At 38.9% G+C, this 18,573-nt stretch overlaps 1 protein-coding gene across 1 annotated transcript in view; it reads left to right on the top strand.

Moving 5' to 3' along the window:
- Positions 1–18,573, top strand: part of fstl5 (follistatin-like 5) — a 363,935-nt gene that overhangs the window by 269,336 nt on the left and 76,026 nt on the right. The window contains exon 8 of the mRNA XM_055224723.1: positions 1,320–1,440. Coding sequence (XP_055080698.1) covers positions 1,320–1,440 — 121 coding nt within the window. The remainder of the gene's footprint in view (positions 1–1,319; positions 1,441–18,573) is intronic.

Here is an 18,573-nt window from a genome sequence, read left to right as displayed (position 1 = left end):
CATTTCAAGCTTTGGAGATGTAGACAAACATGTGTGATTGAAACAAAACACGCCTTCGGGTATGTTTTTGAGGACATAAAAACATCCAACATGGCTTAACGCTCACAAGAGTCAATTTTACTTAATATAGGGCCTTTAAACTCTAAAAAGTGCGTTTCTATTTATTCGTTTGTGAAATGAACGTTTAAACTGTAAGAAAATTGTGGTTCTTGTTCAAATGGCGACCACAAAGTGTGCAAAATGACACTACAAGAAAAAAAAAAGTAAAAAGAATTATTAACATATCAAGTTTTATAAATCACTACTAGATTTAAACTTGGTCAAATAGTGAAAAGGATTTAAATTAACATGTCAAGTGTGCACCCTCATTGACGAACTTAGCACCCCTTTAGCACTTCCAAATAAAAAATGTCTGGCGCCGTTCTTGCTCATAAATTGTCCCTGCATTTTGGATGGAATTTTCCGCATTGGTGACATAGGTAGAGGTATTCCAATTTATAACGCAATGCCACTTCCTGTATTTTTGTACTTTTCTTCTCTGATAAATATTTGCCACAGGTGTACTATCTCACCAAACCAAGTAATAATTCGGAAAAAAAACGTGAAAACCTGCCATGTGCACTTAAACCGTAAGCCGTGTTGACAATTGCAAATCGATAACGCAAGCAGCTTATTACCTAAACTACGCGGTTCTAACAAAATGTCCAATCCATGGCTATTTTTCCAGCCTGATTCCTTACACTACACAATCATTAGCTTTAGCCTGTCTGACGCAACTGAATAATTCATTTTCATTTGGTCTGGCGTTTCATCCCTCTGCCGCCGTTTATTATTGTGTGTTTACCCAACTAATAATCACAGCACGCCGTGAATTAATGATATTTTTCTTGGCTCGGCGAGAGCTGCTTTCTAATTGATGCTTTTGTTGACGTCCGTTGCCGTGACGTTGGAATGCAGCATGGCTAGTGAGATTGTATGGCATGCCTGTGAAGCACGCAGTTAAGGATTATTGTCACATTTAGCATAAGAATCGCACACAAGCTGTTTTTGTTTTGGTATGCATCAGGCACTTTGTAATGTGTCCATTATAATAGACAATTTACAGCCTTTTTTTTTTTTTTTTCCACAGCAATTTTCCAAACCGCTTTCATTTTTCTTATTGTTTTGTTCATAAATAATTTAGCAGATCAATAGAAATGTGCGCACAGTTTTGTTTTGATTTGGAATATATTTCTTTTCAATTATTTGCATGTTGAGGCCATAGCAAACACGAGTTTTGCTGTTACTTTACTTAACTGAATTGTGTGTTTTGTGCGTAGGATTTCGGAGATGACGGCTCGCTGTACATAACCAAAGTGACGACGAGCCACATGGGGAACTACACGTGTCACGCTGATGGATATGACCGGCTGTATCAGATCCACACTCTACGAGTCAATGGTAAGTTTAGGTGATGCAGTAGACTAGATTTCAAAAAGAGTTTACACTTTTCCAGTAAGTGCGGTCTACACCAGTTTTGGTTTCCTGGGATCAAGACTGGTTCTTTCTATATGTTCTATGTTGAAGTTCTCATTCAGGTCACCATCGGGTTGCTATGAACGTTTGGCCGCCACAAGCCAGTTATCCCTGTGGTAACTTTTCTGACACCTCCTGCTTAAAACCCAAAAAAGTCAGAAGGATCGTGATGTGGTGTCAGATAAATCGTCGATATGACTTTCCGGGTGGAAGTTGCACTGCTCCATTGAAATGTCTCATGTCCCTGATTGGCTTAACCACCTGTCAATCATGCCCATCTGAACTCAGGTAGATACAACCAGTCAACATTTTGTAGTATAGGAGAAGTGTGTATTCTTGGCAATTCAACCAAAAACAGGTTATTCACCTTCAATATAACTTATGTATATGATATTATATTAGTTAACTAAGTACTTTTTACTGCAAGGTTAAACTCTTCTACCATTATAACCTCAATCGCAAACATTTTGGTGTGAGGCAGACCTGAAATAAGCTTCCAAGATGGCACAAAGACTTTTTTTTTTCAATGATTCCCCCCAAAAATATGAAAATGTGAACCTTGAAAAAGTTTGGACATCCTTAGTCTAATGGCTGAGTGGTTACTTGGCGTAGCTACTCCTGTCTCCCAGCAAGAAATTGACCAGCCAAGATATGTGGGATTTTTTTTCCCTTGTGCTCCCTATTTTTCTGCAAATCTGACTATTCTAAAATCCAGCCCATCACAATAGCGCAGTTAACTGTACTCAGCTGTATCTCACTGTGCCAAAACCAATCCACCTCCCCACTCCAGCACTGTGTGAAAAGTCGGTTGCGAGCTAGCTTCTGCCTGGCTGTATCCGGAGGCGCGTCCTTGTGAGTGACATTGGCTGTTGTCACCACGGCGCGCTTACACAGATGGAGCCCTGTGATTGTTAATCTGCCTGCAGTCATGCTCTTGTTGTGGGCCCATCGACACACTCTCTGTCAATAGTGGCAGACATTTGTTTAAACAGACGAGATAAAGAGGCAGTTTAAAGTATTGTTCCAGCATCTGTGCCTTTAGCTTGCCACTTGTTTGAAAGAGATATTTGTTAAGAGCGGTGAGAGTTGTTATAATCGGCATGTGCTGTGCCAGAACATGAGTGACGTATTATTGTCTTAATTCACTGGGTTTGTGCTCTACCCTTGTGTTGTCTGGGGCATATCCATATGGGTTTAACCACTTAATCTCAGGATTGTTTGTGAATAACATAGGTAATTAAAGGAGAGCTATCATGTAAAATCAACTTTTAGAGCTTTTAACCATGTTATAACTGTGTCTCCTTCTTATTAACACACTCAAAGATTACGTAGGCTATTGTTGTAGCCACAGCTGCCCTGGGGTAGACTAACAGAAGTGAGGCTGTGTACAACCACCTCCAACACTCATATACACACCACTAGTTCATACAAGGCAATGTTGGTGAAGTGTCTTGCTTAAGAACACAAAAACATTTTTGCCACTGGCACTGGGTATTCCTAGCGGTCTCCCATCCAAGTACTAACCAGGCCTGCCCTGCTTAGAATATTATCAGGATCTGACAAGGATGTTTGGCCACACAATTATAAGTGACTAGACCCTGGAACTCACTGTATTACAACAAAAATCTGCATTTTAATAATAATAATAATGCCTTACACTTCTAATACACTTTACAGGCTTGTCAAAGCCTCTCAAAGCTCTACACTATAGTCATTATTCATTCATTTCCACACTTGGTGATGGTAAGCTACTTTCGAAGCCACAGCTGCCCTGGGGCAGACTGACAGAAGCGAGGCTGCCAATCTGCGCCTCCACCAGCAAGAACAGAATGGAACAGAACTTGGTCCAAGCGGGACTCGATCCTCTGACCTTGGGTCAGTGTTGGGGGACTAACACTCTAACCACTGAGCCACTGTCAAATATCAATTTTGCCTGTGCCCATCTGTATCAAATGTTATTGGGCTATAGATTGTTGATGGCATTTGAAACCCAGCAACAGTATAAATATGACTTCCTCCAAAGGAAATAGTCCCATATGCATTATCCTTTTTCATAATATACTGAAGATTGACCCTCTTACCCATCACTCTATCGCACAATGCCCTATAACTAGCACAGCAGACCAGGAGGGCGCTCTGTATTGAATGACAAGATATACATAAATAAATAAACAAACCAACCAGGGTTAGATATTTGCACGACAGCATGAAAAACATAATTTCTACAAGCTAACCAAAGTAAACACATTACATTGTACTGCAACCTCCATTCATCCAGAGCTGTTTAAGCCTTGAGAGGAACCACTTGATTTTGTATTTCTGTTTGGTTGAGCTGGAGGTCATGGTGTCCTTCAATCCCAATTCTGCTAATACTGATATGGTGAAATTTTAAAAATGTATTTACCTCTTTAAAAAGACTATAACCTTGTTTATAGACACCCGGAACACAGTGAACTATCCATGTTAAGCCATAATATGTTTTGAAAATATTTTGGTTACTTAAGATTTGAAGGTTATATAAAAAAAAAAAAAAAAATTCAGAGCGCCCCCCTGTCCCCTAAAAAAAACTAATACTCAATAACTAAAAAACTAAGAAAAAAATAGATATTTCTTTTTTTTCCTTTAATGTTCTACACAGTATGGCATTAAAACTATTTTTCATTTACCCAAATACAGATTTTTTTTTTTAGCTGACTAAAAAAATACAAAAAATAAAATAAAAAATCTGACTTTTTTTTTTAACAAGATTTACAAAATTTTACTAAAGTATCTATGTGAGAATAAAAAAGATGAATTAACAGAATTTTCAAATGACCAGACCATCTTATTTGTATGTTTCAGCTTCTCAACGTTTTGAGGACTTATTCAAAAGATATAATTAGTTTAAAATTGTTCAGTGCTATATGCTAGAATGGCTTAATATAATCTAGACTTGGGTTGGTCCTTTTGAAGTAAATACAAAGATTTACATTTTGTTTCAATTTTATAAAACGTGCCATGTCAAAATGGTGTATGCAAATGTGAATTAACTGAATTTATTTTTACTATCGGATAATCCTAATTTCTAATGAGCCTTGCTTCATGAAGATTACTCTACTGTTTTTAATGACTGACTGTTATTCCACTGTCACATTCATTAGCATTCCTGGATAAGCTCACATGGAGGTTAATTACAATGATATAGACCGCTTTATGGGCTTTTCTGAGCTAACCCCAGCAGCCTTGTTAAACCTACTATTCTGTTTATGGAAATAGTGAACCTCATGGGCGCGGGGTCTGCTGGTAATTGATATAGAAACTCCAGTCTGACCTTTTTACCACAGAATATGAATTTTCCATTTAAAGTCTAGCTCATGTCTCCGGGGAGCAACCATCACTCTGGCATAGCAAGTCCTCAAACTCAATTAGGGGCAGCAGGAAGAATGGAGATTTTAGAAGACAGGGACTAGCTTGTATGAAAATGTATTTGTGCTATAGTTGTAAGAGCACAACGTGTAAAATGTTTGAATAATATGGGATGCATCTAAAACAAAAAGTTGTGATTTTTGGTGTAAAAACTAATTTTTATAACAAAAACCTTGATGTTTTATACACTGTAAGCATTAACCAATATCTGTTTAAGCAAAGCAAGCCAGATTTATTTGTATAGCACAATTTGTACAATAAAGTAATTCAAAGTGCTTTATAAAATAAACCAGTATAAACCAACAAATATAAATAATATTTTTTTAATGCATTTTAAAAACTGCAATCTGTCGATCTATTAAAGTCTAGTGGGGCATTCCACAAGGCCCTGTTTTGGGCCCATTTTTGTTTAAACAAGGTAATCATACACTTAACTTCGAATATCCTTCTCTACATCTTACAAACATAATTTTAGTGTATTATTTTGACAAAAAAATGAATATGATGAATTGCATTATTACAGAAGCTGTAGCTTTAGTTCTCCAAAATGATTTCTTAGTACACATTTATTAAACTCTCTGTTGAGCAACAATATATTTTATTTCACATCAGAAGTCCCATGCACTGACAATATATGTTCTATGAGGTAAATAAATAAATAAATAAATAAATAAATAAATAAATAAATAAATAAAAAGAATCCCCCTTTTTTCCCAAACTGTTTATTAGCTGTATATTTTCTTATTTGTCAATATTTTACTGGTGCAGCTCAGAATCAATAGCATCCAATTTGCACCGTGGTCCACTCCACTTCCCACTTCAGCTCTGAACAAATTGTTGTCTGGGTTAAATTAATGAAAGCTTCGGCTTAATCATCAAAGAACAAGAAGCTATTTTGTATCTGGAAAACATATTTAGCTTTCTGCGCGAGAAAGGCTCTGCTCATTTCGAAAATCTCATTTGAGTTACAAGTGATTCTAAATCTCAATCTAATGGTGAAGCAGCGTTGGTGCTAATCTCGTGTTAGGATGTAGAGGCAGCTGCAACTCTTCAGACAAAACTGATAGCGGATTTTGATAACAGTTTGAGAACGTAATTCAACTGGTGCATGTAAGTTCTTGGGTATGAAATTAAATTTATTAGAGCATACTTGGATAATACAAAAATGTGGCATTAGCAATCACAATTTTGGGTTCATCACAGCTTTAGCCTTTTTGTGTACTGAAATGTGAATAATTCTTAGCATCCACTTTTGTTTTTTGTTTTTTTCTCTCTCCTGTTTTGTAATATTAGTAACACATTATAGTGAATTTCCAGATTGTGCTGCTGTTTGGTTATAATCTATGACACCCGTGGGTCTTTGTTATAATTTTGACATTTTAAATTGCAATATTGATCTAAAACAAATCCACTGTATTCTGCAATGTCCAATGGGAGCTGACAAGTAAGTACAAAACAGTGGGCGTGGGAGGTTGATCGGGACAACTACGTTTTGAATACAGGTGTGAAAGATAACTCAAACATGCATGAATACAACTAAAAAATACAACTGTGAGCGGATACATGAAAAACTATAAAATGGTTTAAAGCTCTGCAAAGTTGATTTTCCATAATAGGTCTGTTTTAATTTAATTTGTAGATTTTATTTTTCCAGTGTTGCCAATAACAGTGATTCCATGGCAGACCCTCCACCAGAACAGCTACATTATACACAACCTGCAGTCTATATAATACAGTCCTGCTACAACATTGCTGCTGTAATATGACTAATATATAGTTATTTAATGCCTTGAGTGCTGACTATAACTGTGCCTGTTTGAATAACATCACATTTCACCAAAGCAGCGCCACTTTAGTAACTGTTTCAACAAGCTGTAACTGTTCACTTGAACTGGTCACTTGAACACATTACATTAGCACTGGCATAATTGAGACCTGTTAAAGAACACATACAACACATACAAGACTTTGAGACATTAATTGCTAACTCATAATCTATTTAAATCACCATGTTACCTTTTGTTGATTTTAAAATGCTATATAATTGCTGAAAACAATCTATTAAAATGTTAAATTAGTTTCAGTTTTGTTTTTGATGCTGATTCATGAGAGAACACTTCACGCATGTTTTTCATAAAGGAGCGTTATAACACAGTAGAAAGCTCAAGAAGTTGATTTAAACCATGTTATAATGTTGTCATTCATTGTATTTTTTTCATTCACATTTGTTTCATTAGTCTTGTTTACAAGATCCTCTATTTTGAACCTCAGAAAACGCTTTGTTTTCCTCGGATTGTGACGTCAGAGGTAGAAACTCTTGAAAGTTTTGAGTCCATAAATCATTTCCAGGCTTCTTCTGAGCATTTCTGCCATCAGCTAATGTTCATCATTACAACTGCATTAGCACTACATTAGTATACCAGGCCATGTTGCTTAAGCCTCTTTTCCACTGGCAAGGTTCACTTGGGGCTGCCTTGGAGTGGGTCTGTTTGGTGGGGGTCCCTCCAACCAAGTTGCGTTTCCATGCTCTGGGTCCAGAGGCAGGGCTCGCTACATGAGTCACTGTTACCCAAACATTACAGATGTTTTCTTAATAAATAAAATCAATGTCATATTTGAATTATACATGGAATTATAAGGCTGATTTCAGCAATTCACAAAAAGTTTAGTAGACGTTTAGTTTGTGGTGCTGTGAGACAACTTCTGGTTTATCGTCAGCTTTTTCTGCTTTTATTTCATGTCACTGTGCCTCTGTGCCGTGTTTTAGCATCTCTTTATGTAATGTAGTGGGCTTGGCTCATGTTAGATGCATTATGCACTGAAAATAATATTTTTTTAAAAAATCTTTATTCGCAAGTGTCGATAAACAGAAAACAGCTGTTGCATTCGTGCTTTGTTTTGCGATACATATCAGCTCAACATGTAAAGTTGCCATAACTGGAAATACGACGGTTTATCACAAGATGAAGTCAGCGTTTGGTGTTCATATCTGCTCTTTGCCATCTTGAGTCTGCATTCTCTCTTGTCCAATCATCTCGTTTCTTGTGTAGCCACACCTTAGCTAAAGTGATTTCTACCATGCTGGATCCCTCTGAGAGCTAGTACTTTCTCAAACGGGGTGGTACGGTTCACTTTAGACAGTGGAGACACTTGCAGCGCATACTGATCTCCAAAGTAAACCAGTTGAAACAAGGCTTTAATGGGTAGCTTTTGGCTTTTTTCCCCATGATTCCCTCCGTTGCCAGTAGATTGCTAACACCTCATGCAGATGAAGGCAAAGTATTATGTTTAAGTTCTAAAACGTGAGATAGCAAAACAAAGTGGCAAAGAACAATATAAAGAATGCCTAATGTGTGCCCTTTGAAATATCTTTACCAATTATTAAAAAAAAAAAAAAATCCTCTCAATACCTTATTCTCTCCCCTTCTCCCCAACCTTCTATCCAAATCTCCCTCACGGCTCTTTTCTCCCACTGAGCTGGGGAGAACATATTACCCCTTCTTTTTTCCCACCAAACTCCACTTTTACACACTCCACCAATGTGCATGTGCAAACTCAATTCCCGCATGAAAATCAGCATTTCCTCTAGCCCCGGACAGTGAAAATGAAAGGAGAAACGGAGAGATAGAGAGAGAAAGAGAAAGAAAGAAAGAAAGAAAGCGTAGGCTGTCAGTACTCTCCTCTCCAAAAACTCATTTCAGTGATGTGATGTGAGGAGAGGTGCGTTCTTGGACCACAGTGAAGGCTGACAGCTCCATACTGGTCCCCTCTCAGTCGTCAATCACTCAAAATGCCTCCCTTAGAGCAGACAGAAGGTGCTACACAAGTACAGGGGCGGGTATACAAGGAATATATTGTTACGTCAGAATGATATTACTCAAGTAAACACGAGGAAAAAGAAAGGAAAATGGGGAAAATTACACAAATATGAACGAAACTGTACTAAAAAAAATACCATCACAACTGAACCTGCCAGTGCCTAAACCTGCAGATAGAGGACACATACAAGTTTGTCTCATTCTTACTATAAGGACAGACCATGCCCCATGTGAAAGCTCAGAGCCTCCAGAATTTTTTATAGTGCTTTTCCACCTTCAAGGCACTCAAAGCACGTTACATCAAGGAAACACTCACCCATTCACACACACACACACACACACATATATTCATACACCAGTGTGCGCAGACACTGGGGATGAGATGGGTTAAGAGTTTTGTAGTATTCATCTGTGGAGCTGGAATCGCACCTCCAACCTGTGGGCCAGTGGATCTGACAACTATACCAATGATGTTTATGTCGAAAGCGAGAGTCGAATCGCCAACCTTCAGATCAGAAGACAAACACTCTACCCACTGAGCTACTGTCGCCCCATGTATATATTATACACTCATTGCGGTATAATTACGATACAGCGGACCCTCGTTTATCGCGGGGGTTACGTTCTAAAAATAACCCGCAATAGGCGAAATCCGCAAAGTTGTCAGCGTTCTTTTTTACAATTATTCTATATGTTTTAAGGCTTTAAAACCCGTCACCACACACTTTATACACTTTTCTCACACAGGCATTAACATTTTCTCACATTTCTCTTGTTTAAACACTCGTAGGCGCCTTTGTCGGTGCAAAACGTTTCATCGTCATTGTGGGTTTTGTCGGGGAGAAAACTTGCAAACCTACAGCACTTCAGAATCACACTGCGATCCAACGTTTAAGTAAATTTGTCTGAACACATTCTGTACTGTACAGGAGACACGGCACGGAGGAGACTGATTGATAATGGTCTAGAGTCCCTTAGCCAATCAGGACGCAGAACACAATGCACGTTCATACACTGTAAAAAATAAAAGCTTGGACAAAAAACATTGCACATTGAGGCCGCGAAAGATGAACCGCGTTATAGCGAGGGACATCTGTACTAGAAATGTGTTAAGTGATGAATAACTCTGAACCGCTGCAAACTGTTTACTACCTATGGATTTTTTATGTTTAAAGTCAACATTTTTCCCTCTTTGTAAAAATCCCTTTTGCCTGTTTGTAAAAGCAAGTGTGACAACTGCAGAAACCCGTGCTGGATAAATCGGGGGACCCTCCTCAAAAAAAGTTGCATAGTGCATCTTGAAGTATCCCATTTTAATTTATAGTTTATAGAGTAAAAAGAAGAAACACATTCAAGAAAACTGTATTTGGTTGCTTCAAGTTTGTTTAATTAATGTGAGTGGATTAAGCAAATGGGGTGTCTTACCCAAGGACACAGCGATAAGAGAATTCTGCATCTGTGCCAGAATGGAGAAACTGAAGAACAAGAACAGGAGGAGGAGAGAAATTTGCAATCAAATCAAAATAGAATGTAAAAAATAGAATCTGCACAACACTGTATATTCTTGGACAGGAATGGAACTGGCAACCATCTGCTTCCTGCAAACTCTTGTACTCTTGTGTTTAAAAACTTTCTCAAAATATATTGTCCAAAGTCTGTCAACACAACCTGGACAGCCACACATCACCACCTCAGCCCTGGTCAGGAAGATTTAGCACTAAGCCAAGAAGCACCGGCTACAGCTCTTCAATCAAATAGGACTCGGGATGGAAAAAATGAGAGAAAGGAGAAAAAAAGTAAGTTGTATTTGGCAATGATTGGCTCGTAAGAAAGGGCAGGAAGCAGGAGCGGAGAGAACATTTTTTAAATAGAACATGTGTGGGCTCTGACACACTCGCAGGTACAAACAGCGGGAGATAGAACATTGTCATTGTTAATGCAAGATCACCTGTCGTCTGACTCAGTACTGACAGCCTACAGCCAGACAAACTATAGTTCTGGTCTGCATAGCCTCTGATATCTGAGAACAAAGTGTGAAAAATAGGTAGTATAATAAGTGCCAGCAATTCAGCCTCAAGCGTGCATAATTATTGGCAAAATCAACTAGTTAGGTACTCCTGACAAAACTCATGACACAGAGATGGGTCCCTGGGTGGGTGCTGCATCTGACATTGAAGGATGGGTCAAATTCAGAGGACAAAGTTCCCTTAGCACTACATTTGGTACATGCATGCTTGAGTAATCCTGCATTTGAGGTTTGAGTGCTCTGAAAATTTTTGTTTTCACCTGCCCCCTATCTCTGCCCACTGCTCTGTACTTAATTGTGATTATTTAAGCCTATGGGTCATACATGTAGGGTTTGAAAATGTCACTACCATATTTGAAAATTAAAAACACAAACGAAAATCTACTGTTTGCAGAGATGAAATGCCACTATGAACAGGCAGTTCTGCTAGCATAATATGTCAACACAACCTGGACATCCACAATATACCCTAAAAAAAAGCTGAACATGCTAAACAGCTCCCATTGGGCACAGCAGTTTTCTTATGGGCTTGATTCTCTTATTAAGTCGTTTTAGATGAATACTGTGATTTAAATTGTGCAAATTATAACATGATGATCCACAGGTGTCATAGATTATAGCTATACAGCAGACACAAGCACAATATGTCTTCTTTTATGCATTCTGGACTTGTCAATGTTGACTCATATAGTGATGCACTGAACATTTGGTCACTAAATGGAGAACATTTGGGTATTTCAAATTCTTCAAGTTGCCAGATTCCTTTTCTCCTTTCAGGCCCAATATTCTTATATTGTTCCTCCAGGTCATCTAGTTTGAGAGGCATTGCTGAGATTTGTTTATGCAGCTCTTGCGTCAAGGATTTTTCCTTGTCCAAATTGTCCTCCCTGCGTCTGCAATGCGACCGTTACCTCCTTGATATTTTTGAATATAGTCTGAAAGGTCGTGTCGTGATCAAATGTACTTCCCACAGAGGAGTATCTTCATCACCCTCATCTGTGCCGGTGTTCAACACAAGCATATTCACAGCACTCATTTCTGTTGATTTTTTTTTTTTTTTTTGAGTTCTGAGTTTGTGGTGTTCAGGCAAACAACTTTATCCACTACGATTGCCAAAGATCAAATAAAGATTGCCCATTTCTGACTTTAGATCTTTGCGGATTGTTAGTTCACTACTACGTGGTACGCCAATGGGGAATCCAATCTCTTCAATGTTGGAATAAAATCTGTAAAATCAACACTTGTTTACAATCTTGTAACATTTACAATTTAAACTGTAGCCATTGCTTTGCAATTCCCTCTCGCTCCAATAGAAAATTCTGTTATATATTGTAGAAGAAGAAAAAAATCCATCATTTCAGCCCATTCTGATTGAACTTATAATTAGCTAGGCCTCATGGGCAATGTGATAACCAATTATGTGTTAAAATTAATCTTCAATTAATCTGGAGGTTGTGCACTTGGGAAAATAGAAAGGCTAATATTAAGAGATTAAAAAGATTTCTGAAGCCTTCATTGAATTAAAGGCAAACACTTTGCCCATATTAATTAATTATATTTTTTATAATGAATTGCATAGTATACAAATGTTATTAAAGGTAATCTAAGAAAAACAGAACTAGTTCACTTTAAACATTTTGCAGTGGTCCTAAGTTTTGCTGTGATGGTAAAGCTAACAATGACTAGCATGCTAACACAAACTTCCTGATTATCAGACAAAATAATGCTTTTAATTTGATGAAAAGAGTACACAGTGGACATATTTTGACCTGATATCTGTCCAGGGACAACACAATTTTTTTCTCAAATACATGGAAACATTGGGTACAGGGCCTTTAATTAGACTTAATGATGCATGAAGATCGACTTAATTCATGCGTAAATCATTTAGTAATACTTTGCTAAGAATCATTCAGGCTTAGTAACTACATAAATAAGGGGTTAGGAGTTAGTAAAAATTTAAAAGTACTGCACTTTAGGACAAATTTTAAGTATCTGTACTGTACTCTGTCTTTACTTCAGTGAATTTTACAATGGATATCTGTACTTTCTACTCCACTACATTTTTGAACTGGAATTAAAAGTAAATTCTTTTTTTTATTGTCTCAGACCTGCGAAAATCGTTCAGGGGTTTATTTTTAACACGTTCATAGTTTGAGGAAACAAAAAGAAGAAGAAAACAGCAAGAAAAAAGTGACAAACCAAGCTCCAGTATCTGCACTTTTACTTAAATAACAGAACTGAGTACTTCTTCCACGACCGATTATTATGAACTTTTGTAACTATCTCGCATTTTACCTTGGGACGACATAATCCCATTCAAATGAACATATTGACCACCGCAGCCCACATTCATCGCAATACTGTTCAATAGGGCCATTCACAAAACACACACAGGCCGGACTGGGAAATAAACCACAATGAGCTGCTCCTCCACCAATTGACCTCAACTAAGTAATGACCTTGTATTGAGCTGTATGGTTGACCAATGGGAATAACCGGAGGATTTGTTGGTACAAGTCCCTCTATACGAAGCATCCTCCTTGAAGTGGGTGGCATTTGACAGGCACAAGTCAGATTGGCCCCGTGGAGATGGGTGGATATTTAAAGCCGACAGACAAATCGAAGTGAGGTAATACTATGCAAATTGCTGTAATGGCGTTTGGATGGGAAGAAATCAGATAAGTGGTCCAATCTGCGTCATTGTGGGGGGGGGAGGGGGGAGTGGCTTAAAGAAAGAAATGTGTAGGTGTATATAAGAGATGTCTGAGAGCCGATCAAGTTTATGGCATTTGTCGTTTTAATTTTATGTTCCGCAGTATGTAACTGACTGAATGACTAAAATAAAATCATGTGTTTTTATTGCACTGAAAAATACACGCACTGTGAGGAGGCTTCCATCTCCACAAACCTTTTTTGGCCTGTAGGTGGACCTCCTTCTGCTTGTTTCCATGGAAATTTTGTTCCTTTGGCTATTATATTTCACAGTATGGCATAAAACATATCTGTCTCTATGGTGAATGCTCTGAAGTATGGTCTTAACTTTCTACTTTTATTGAATCATGTAGGTGACAAGTCGTAGCTCAGTAGCTCCGTCGGTAGAGGGGCAGAAACCTTGATTCAAAGGTCGGTGGTTTGAATTCCGTTCTCGACATAAACATCTTTGGTTGAATAGTCAGATCCACTGACCCACAGGTTGGCAGTGCGATTCCAGCTTCCACAGATGCCTGCTGCCGTTGTGGCTTTGGGCAAGACACTTAACCCTGTCCAGTGTGTCTCTATACACTGCTGCATGAATGTGTGTGTGAATGGGTGAGTGGTTCCTTGATGTACAGCGTTTTGAGTGCCTTGAAGGTGGAAAAGCGCTGTATAAAAATGCGACCATTTTACCATTTTATAAGTTACATACTGTACTTTTAATAAATGGTTTTGGTGTTTTCCATTATGTTAGCCTAGCACAAGCTAAAGTGAATTCAACACGTAAGGTATTTTTAGATGTTACAGTGCAATGGAAGGAAGAAATACACCCTAAAAGGTCTTGTCAATGGACTATCTATCTGTTCTGTCTAGTTATATATTTATTTCCAAGTGAACCAAAACAGACATGGCAACGCCGTCTGATGTATTTTGTCCTTTTTTTTTTTTTTGTTTGTTTGTGAAAAACCTGCAGAGAGAAGCACTTTCTGCATTTGTGGACAGGGAAGTCTGAGCGTTTCCCTTAACTGGATTTAACAGATGTTTGATTTTTAAGCTTTGTTCCACTGTTGTACTGCTTCGACCAATCAGATTAGTGTATTTGTCCAGACAGGTCCCGACCGATTCTCAGTAAAAAGGGCACACTCAAGTTTGTATGAGAGGCACACTTCCATAGTTGTGTAACCCGTGAGTTCGCATAGCTGTAGTAGCAGTGCAGGGGCCGTGTTGGACATGTCACTGCGACCTGAGTCCAAGGCCCAGGAGGGGGCTGCAGACAGCTCACTCACCCACAGTCACCCGCACGGCTGAGGACAGGCTTTGCTCAAGTGGGCCACTGTCTGCTCCTATCTGCTCCTGTCTGTGCAATCCTCAGTAGCCAATAAAGAGGACAGAGCTGAGCAAGGCCACCTAGCCCGCAGGGAGTCACACATGGCTGGATTTTTGCTATCAATGTCAGTCAGAGATGTAAACGGAGGTACTTTACGAACGCTTTATGAAGGGGACATTACATTGACTTTCATTCACTTCCTGAATCCTAATCTTTCAACGTTTTTTGCGACCATTTTGTCCTGTTCCTAATCTCTTTTTGACATCTTAGTGCGCACTAGGTACATTTGCAGCTTTCTGGTTAAAAAAGTGAGCGTGTGGTTCTTCCAGTGGGCCCTGCAATTTCAAGTACTATGTGACATCAAGCAGCACTACACTGATTACAGCCAGGTGTTTCTAATTACAAACACCTGACTACTGCAGGAGCAGGGAGTTTGAAGCGTGGATACCTGTTAGACCAATCACACTGTTTCTCATACCCCCAGACCCCGCCCCTCCTCCCCCAAGACCTCCAGGTACTGCCCAGTTTAGCCGCTCTGTTGGCAATGTGGTTAGGGATGGAGTTTAGGTGTTTAGTCCCACTTTAACGATAATCACTACTTGCCTAAACTAAATCCTAACCCTTGTCTTTACTTTAGCTTTAAAACATGTTGTTGATACAGGGCCCAATGATGTAAGTGTATGTAGTCCCCACAATGTGATAAATGCCCAGTTACCATGTCAAAATTAGGACCAAACTACAACTGGGGCTAAACATGGACTAAACCAGGATAAAGGATGGCAGGGGTTGTGAATTACATGACATTAAATTAAACAGAAAGGGTCCAATATGGCCCCGGGGAAGACCCAGGACACGCTGGAGGGACTATGTTTCTCGGCTGGCCTGGAAACGCCTTGGGGTCCCACTGGAGGGGCTGGAGGACGTGTCTGGGGTGAGGGAAGTCTGGGAGTCCCTGTTTAGACTGCTGCTCCCGTAACCCGGCCCCCGGATAAGCGAAAGAAAATGGATGAATGGGTTCAATATGATCCTTGGGTTTTCGCTTTAGGGTGGGAGGAGTCTTGGATGGTTTGTTTGTAATCATGTAGTTTGTCCTGAAGATTGGAAATAAAGATTTTTAAAAGGTTAAACTGGAACTAAACACTAAATCAACTCTTTTCCCCTACTAAACTCATGGTGTACATGGTGTTTTAATGACATTGTGGACTGTTCCTAGTCATTTTCTGGCAACTTTCTGATTACAAACACCTGGCTGCAGGGGCGGAGTTTGAACCTGTTGGACCAATCACACTGTTCCTCATAACCCCAGACCCCACCCCTCTGTCTCTCTCACTCTCTTCTTTAATCCTTCAGGCACTGCCTAGTTCAGCAGCTCTATTTAAATGTGGTTGTGGGGGGAGTTTAGGTGTTAGTCCAACTTTAATTATGTAGAGTTTGTTTTTAGTTTTGTTTAAAAATCAAAGCAAGTCTTATCGAAAAGTAAAATACTGGCGAATTTTAGAATAGCAGTTATTTTGTGTGAGCATTCAAAGTTTGTCACCTTACATCATGCTTAAACCCTTCTCTTTCTTATTCCTCGACATTATTCAAATCCAGTCTTTTGATATTTTTCACATTTGTTGGAGCAGGTTTCAAAACAAGTTAGCCCCTGGCACCACAATAAAACTAGAAAATTCAGAGCCAATGCATAAATACATATGATTATTCTATTTACTTTATTGATTTATGCTGTGGCTTTCTGACTTGTAGACCTGTTTTGGTTTGTTTTTTCTCGAGGGCAGACTGAAGAAGCGGCAATCTGGGGTGACACTGATAGCCATAATATGAATTCATTATAAAACACAGCAAATATTTAACATGGGTTGAATTAATTCTGAGTTAGTCCTGGGTTAAATGGGTCAATCCTGTTTATGGAGTACAGTTTTTCATTGAAGGTTGCACTATGTAACTTTTCTGGTTAAGGGCTTCACATGTTTGTCTGCTTGGAGATGTGATGGCTTTGGAATACAGTTGTTCCTCACTATAACACGGTTCACCTTTCGCAGCCTCACTGTTTCGCAGATTTTTAGCGTAATTTTTACATGCTTTTTCACTAAGTATGAACGTGCATTGTGTTCTGCGTCCTGATTGGCTAAGGGACTGTAGACCATTGTGCATCAATCTCCTCAGTGCTGTGTCTCCTGCACAGTATAGAATGCGTTCAGCCAAATTCACATAAATGTCGGATCGCAGTGTGACTCTAAAGTGCTGTATGTTTGCACGTTTTCTCCCCGACAAAACCCACAATGTCGATGAAACGTTCTGCACCACCTACGAAGGTTTGAACTTTGAATGTTTAAACAAGAGAGAAATGTGAGAAAATGTTAATGTCTGTCTGAGAAAAGTGTTTTAAGTGTGTGGTGAAGGGTTTTACAGCCTTAAAATATATATAATAATAACTGCAAAAAATAAAGCTGACTACTTCGTGGATTTCACCTATTGCGGCTTATTTTTTAGAACGTAACCCCCGCGATAAATGAGGGACCACTCCATTGAAAACTAAGGGTTTTTTTCACACTTGGAACACCTATGAGTTGGGTTAATTTAGGCTGGTGTGAAAGCAGTCCAGTGTGATTTGGTGCAAACTAAACAACCGTGCCGAGACCGCCTCAGAAGGTCTAACAGGACTCCGGTGCAGTTCGCTTGTGATGTGAATGCTAACTGGCCTCGATCGAGTTGAAAAATCTGAACAAAATCTTTGGCAGAATACGCTGCACGTCAACGTCTTTCAGGTGTCTGTTCTCAGATGCGAAGGCTCCCGGTAGAGATGTTTGAATGTAGTATTAATACTTCTTCTAACTCAAATACCTTTTCAATAACACATTTTTAGTTATAAAACAGTACCACATTTTCTGTTTTTGTAGTGATATAATGACATTTACTTACTTTACTCCATATTTGGCTGTCTGTGTCCTGTGTTTTCATCTGCAGCCAGACAAAAGGTTACATAAAATCAATGTGTTACCAAGACCGATCGATATTGTCCAAGCGGAGGTTCTGGCCTATATTTATCTGTTGTTTGACATGCAGCTTTAACCTTAACCAACGCACTCACTGCTAAAAATACTCTGCTAGCCTTTTGACATGGCCGCTAAGTGCTGAAAACTACTCCACTAAACTTATCAACTGTTGCACTGACAGGGTTTTATTTTATTTTGTTGGTACTATCACAACTCATAATGCTGAAAATATAGAAATAAAAACATAACTTTAAGATGGTGTAAAATGACGCACCACTATTTAAATGTGAGTCCAGTAAATAGTTGGCACTGTAACCCCCAAAACACCAATGCTACCTTGTGCAAATGACTACCTCGAAATGTTTCACTCTATCGCTGTTAAAACAATGATGTTGTCAGTTTAATTGCATAATTAGGAATGGAAATTATGCATACATGATGGCTAAGTGTCTAGCACTCACGACTCACAGCAAAATGATTCCAGGTTCAACACTCATGTTGCCCCTGCCTTGCATTTTCATGTTTCTCCCTGTGTCTGGGTGGTTTCCCCCTGTTTCCCCCCCGTCAACCCTGTAGCAATCCTGACCAAGCCTAGCTCAAGATCTGAAGATGGGCCCAGATCTTGTTTTAGTGATAGATGACTAGAACACAATTTTAGTATGGGTGTTCAGATTAGTAGCACTGAAGGATGGGTCAAATACAGAAGACAAATTTTTCTACAGGGACAATACCTTACCTTAACTTTAAACTATATGTTAAGATGTTCATGTTCACGTTTTAACATTATTA

Source organism: Periophthalmus magnuspinnatus, chromosome 10 (assembly GCF_009829125.3).
Source record: "Periophthalmus magnuspinnatus isolate fPerMag1 chromosome 10, fPerMag1.2.pri, whole genome shotgun sequence".
In the NCBI taxonomy this organism is placed as follows: Eukaryota; Metazoa; Chordata; class Actinopteri; order Gobiiformes; family Gobiidae; genus Periophthalmus; species Periophthalmus magnuspinnatus.
Note: the sequence above shows the minus strand (reverse complement) of the source record. Positions and strands in the feature narration are given on the sequence as shown.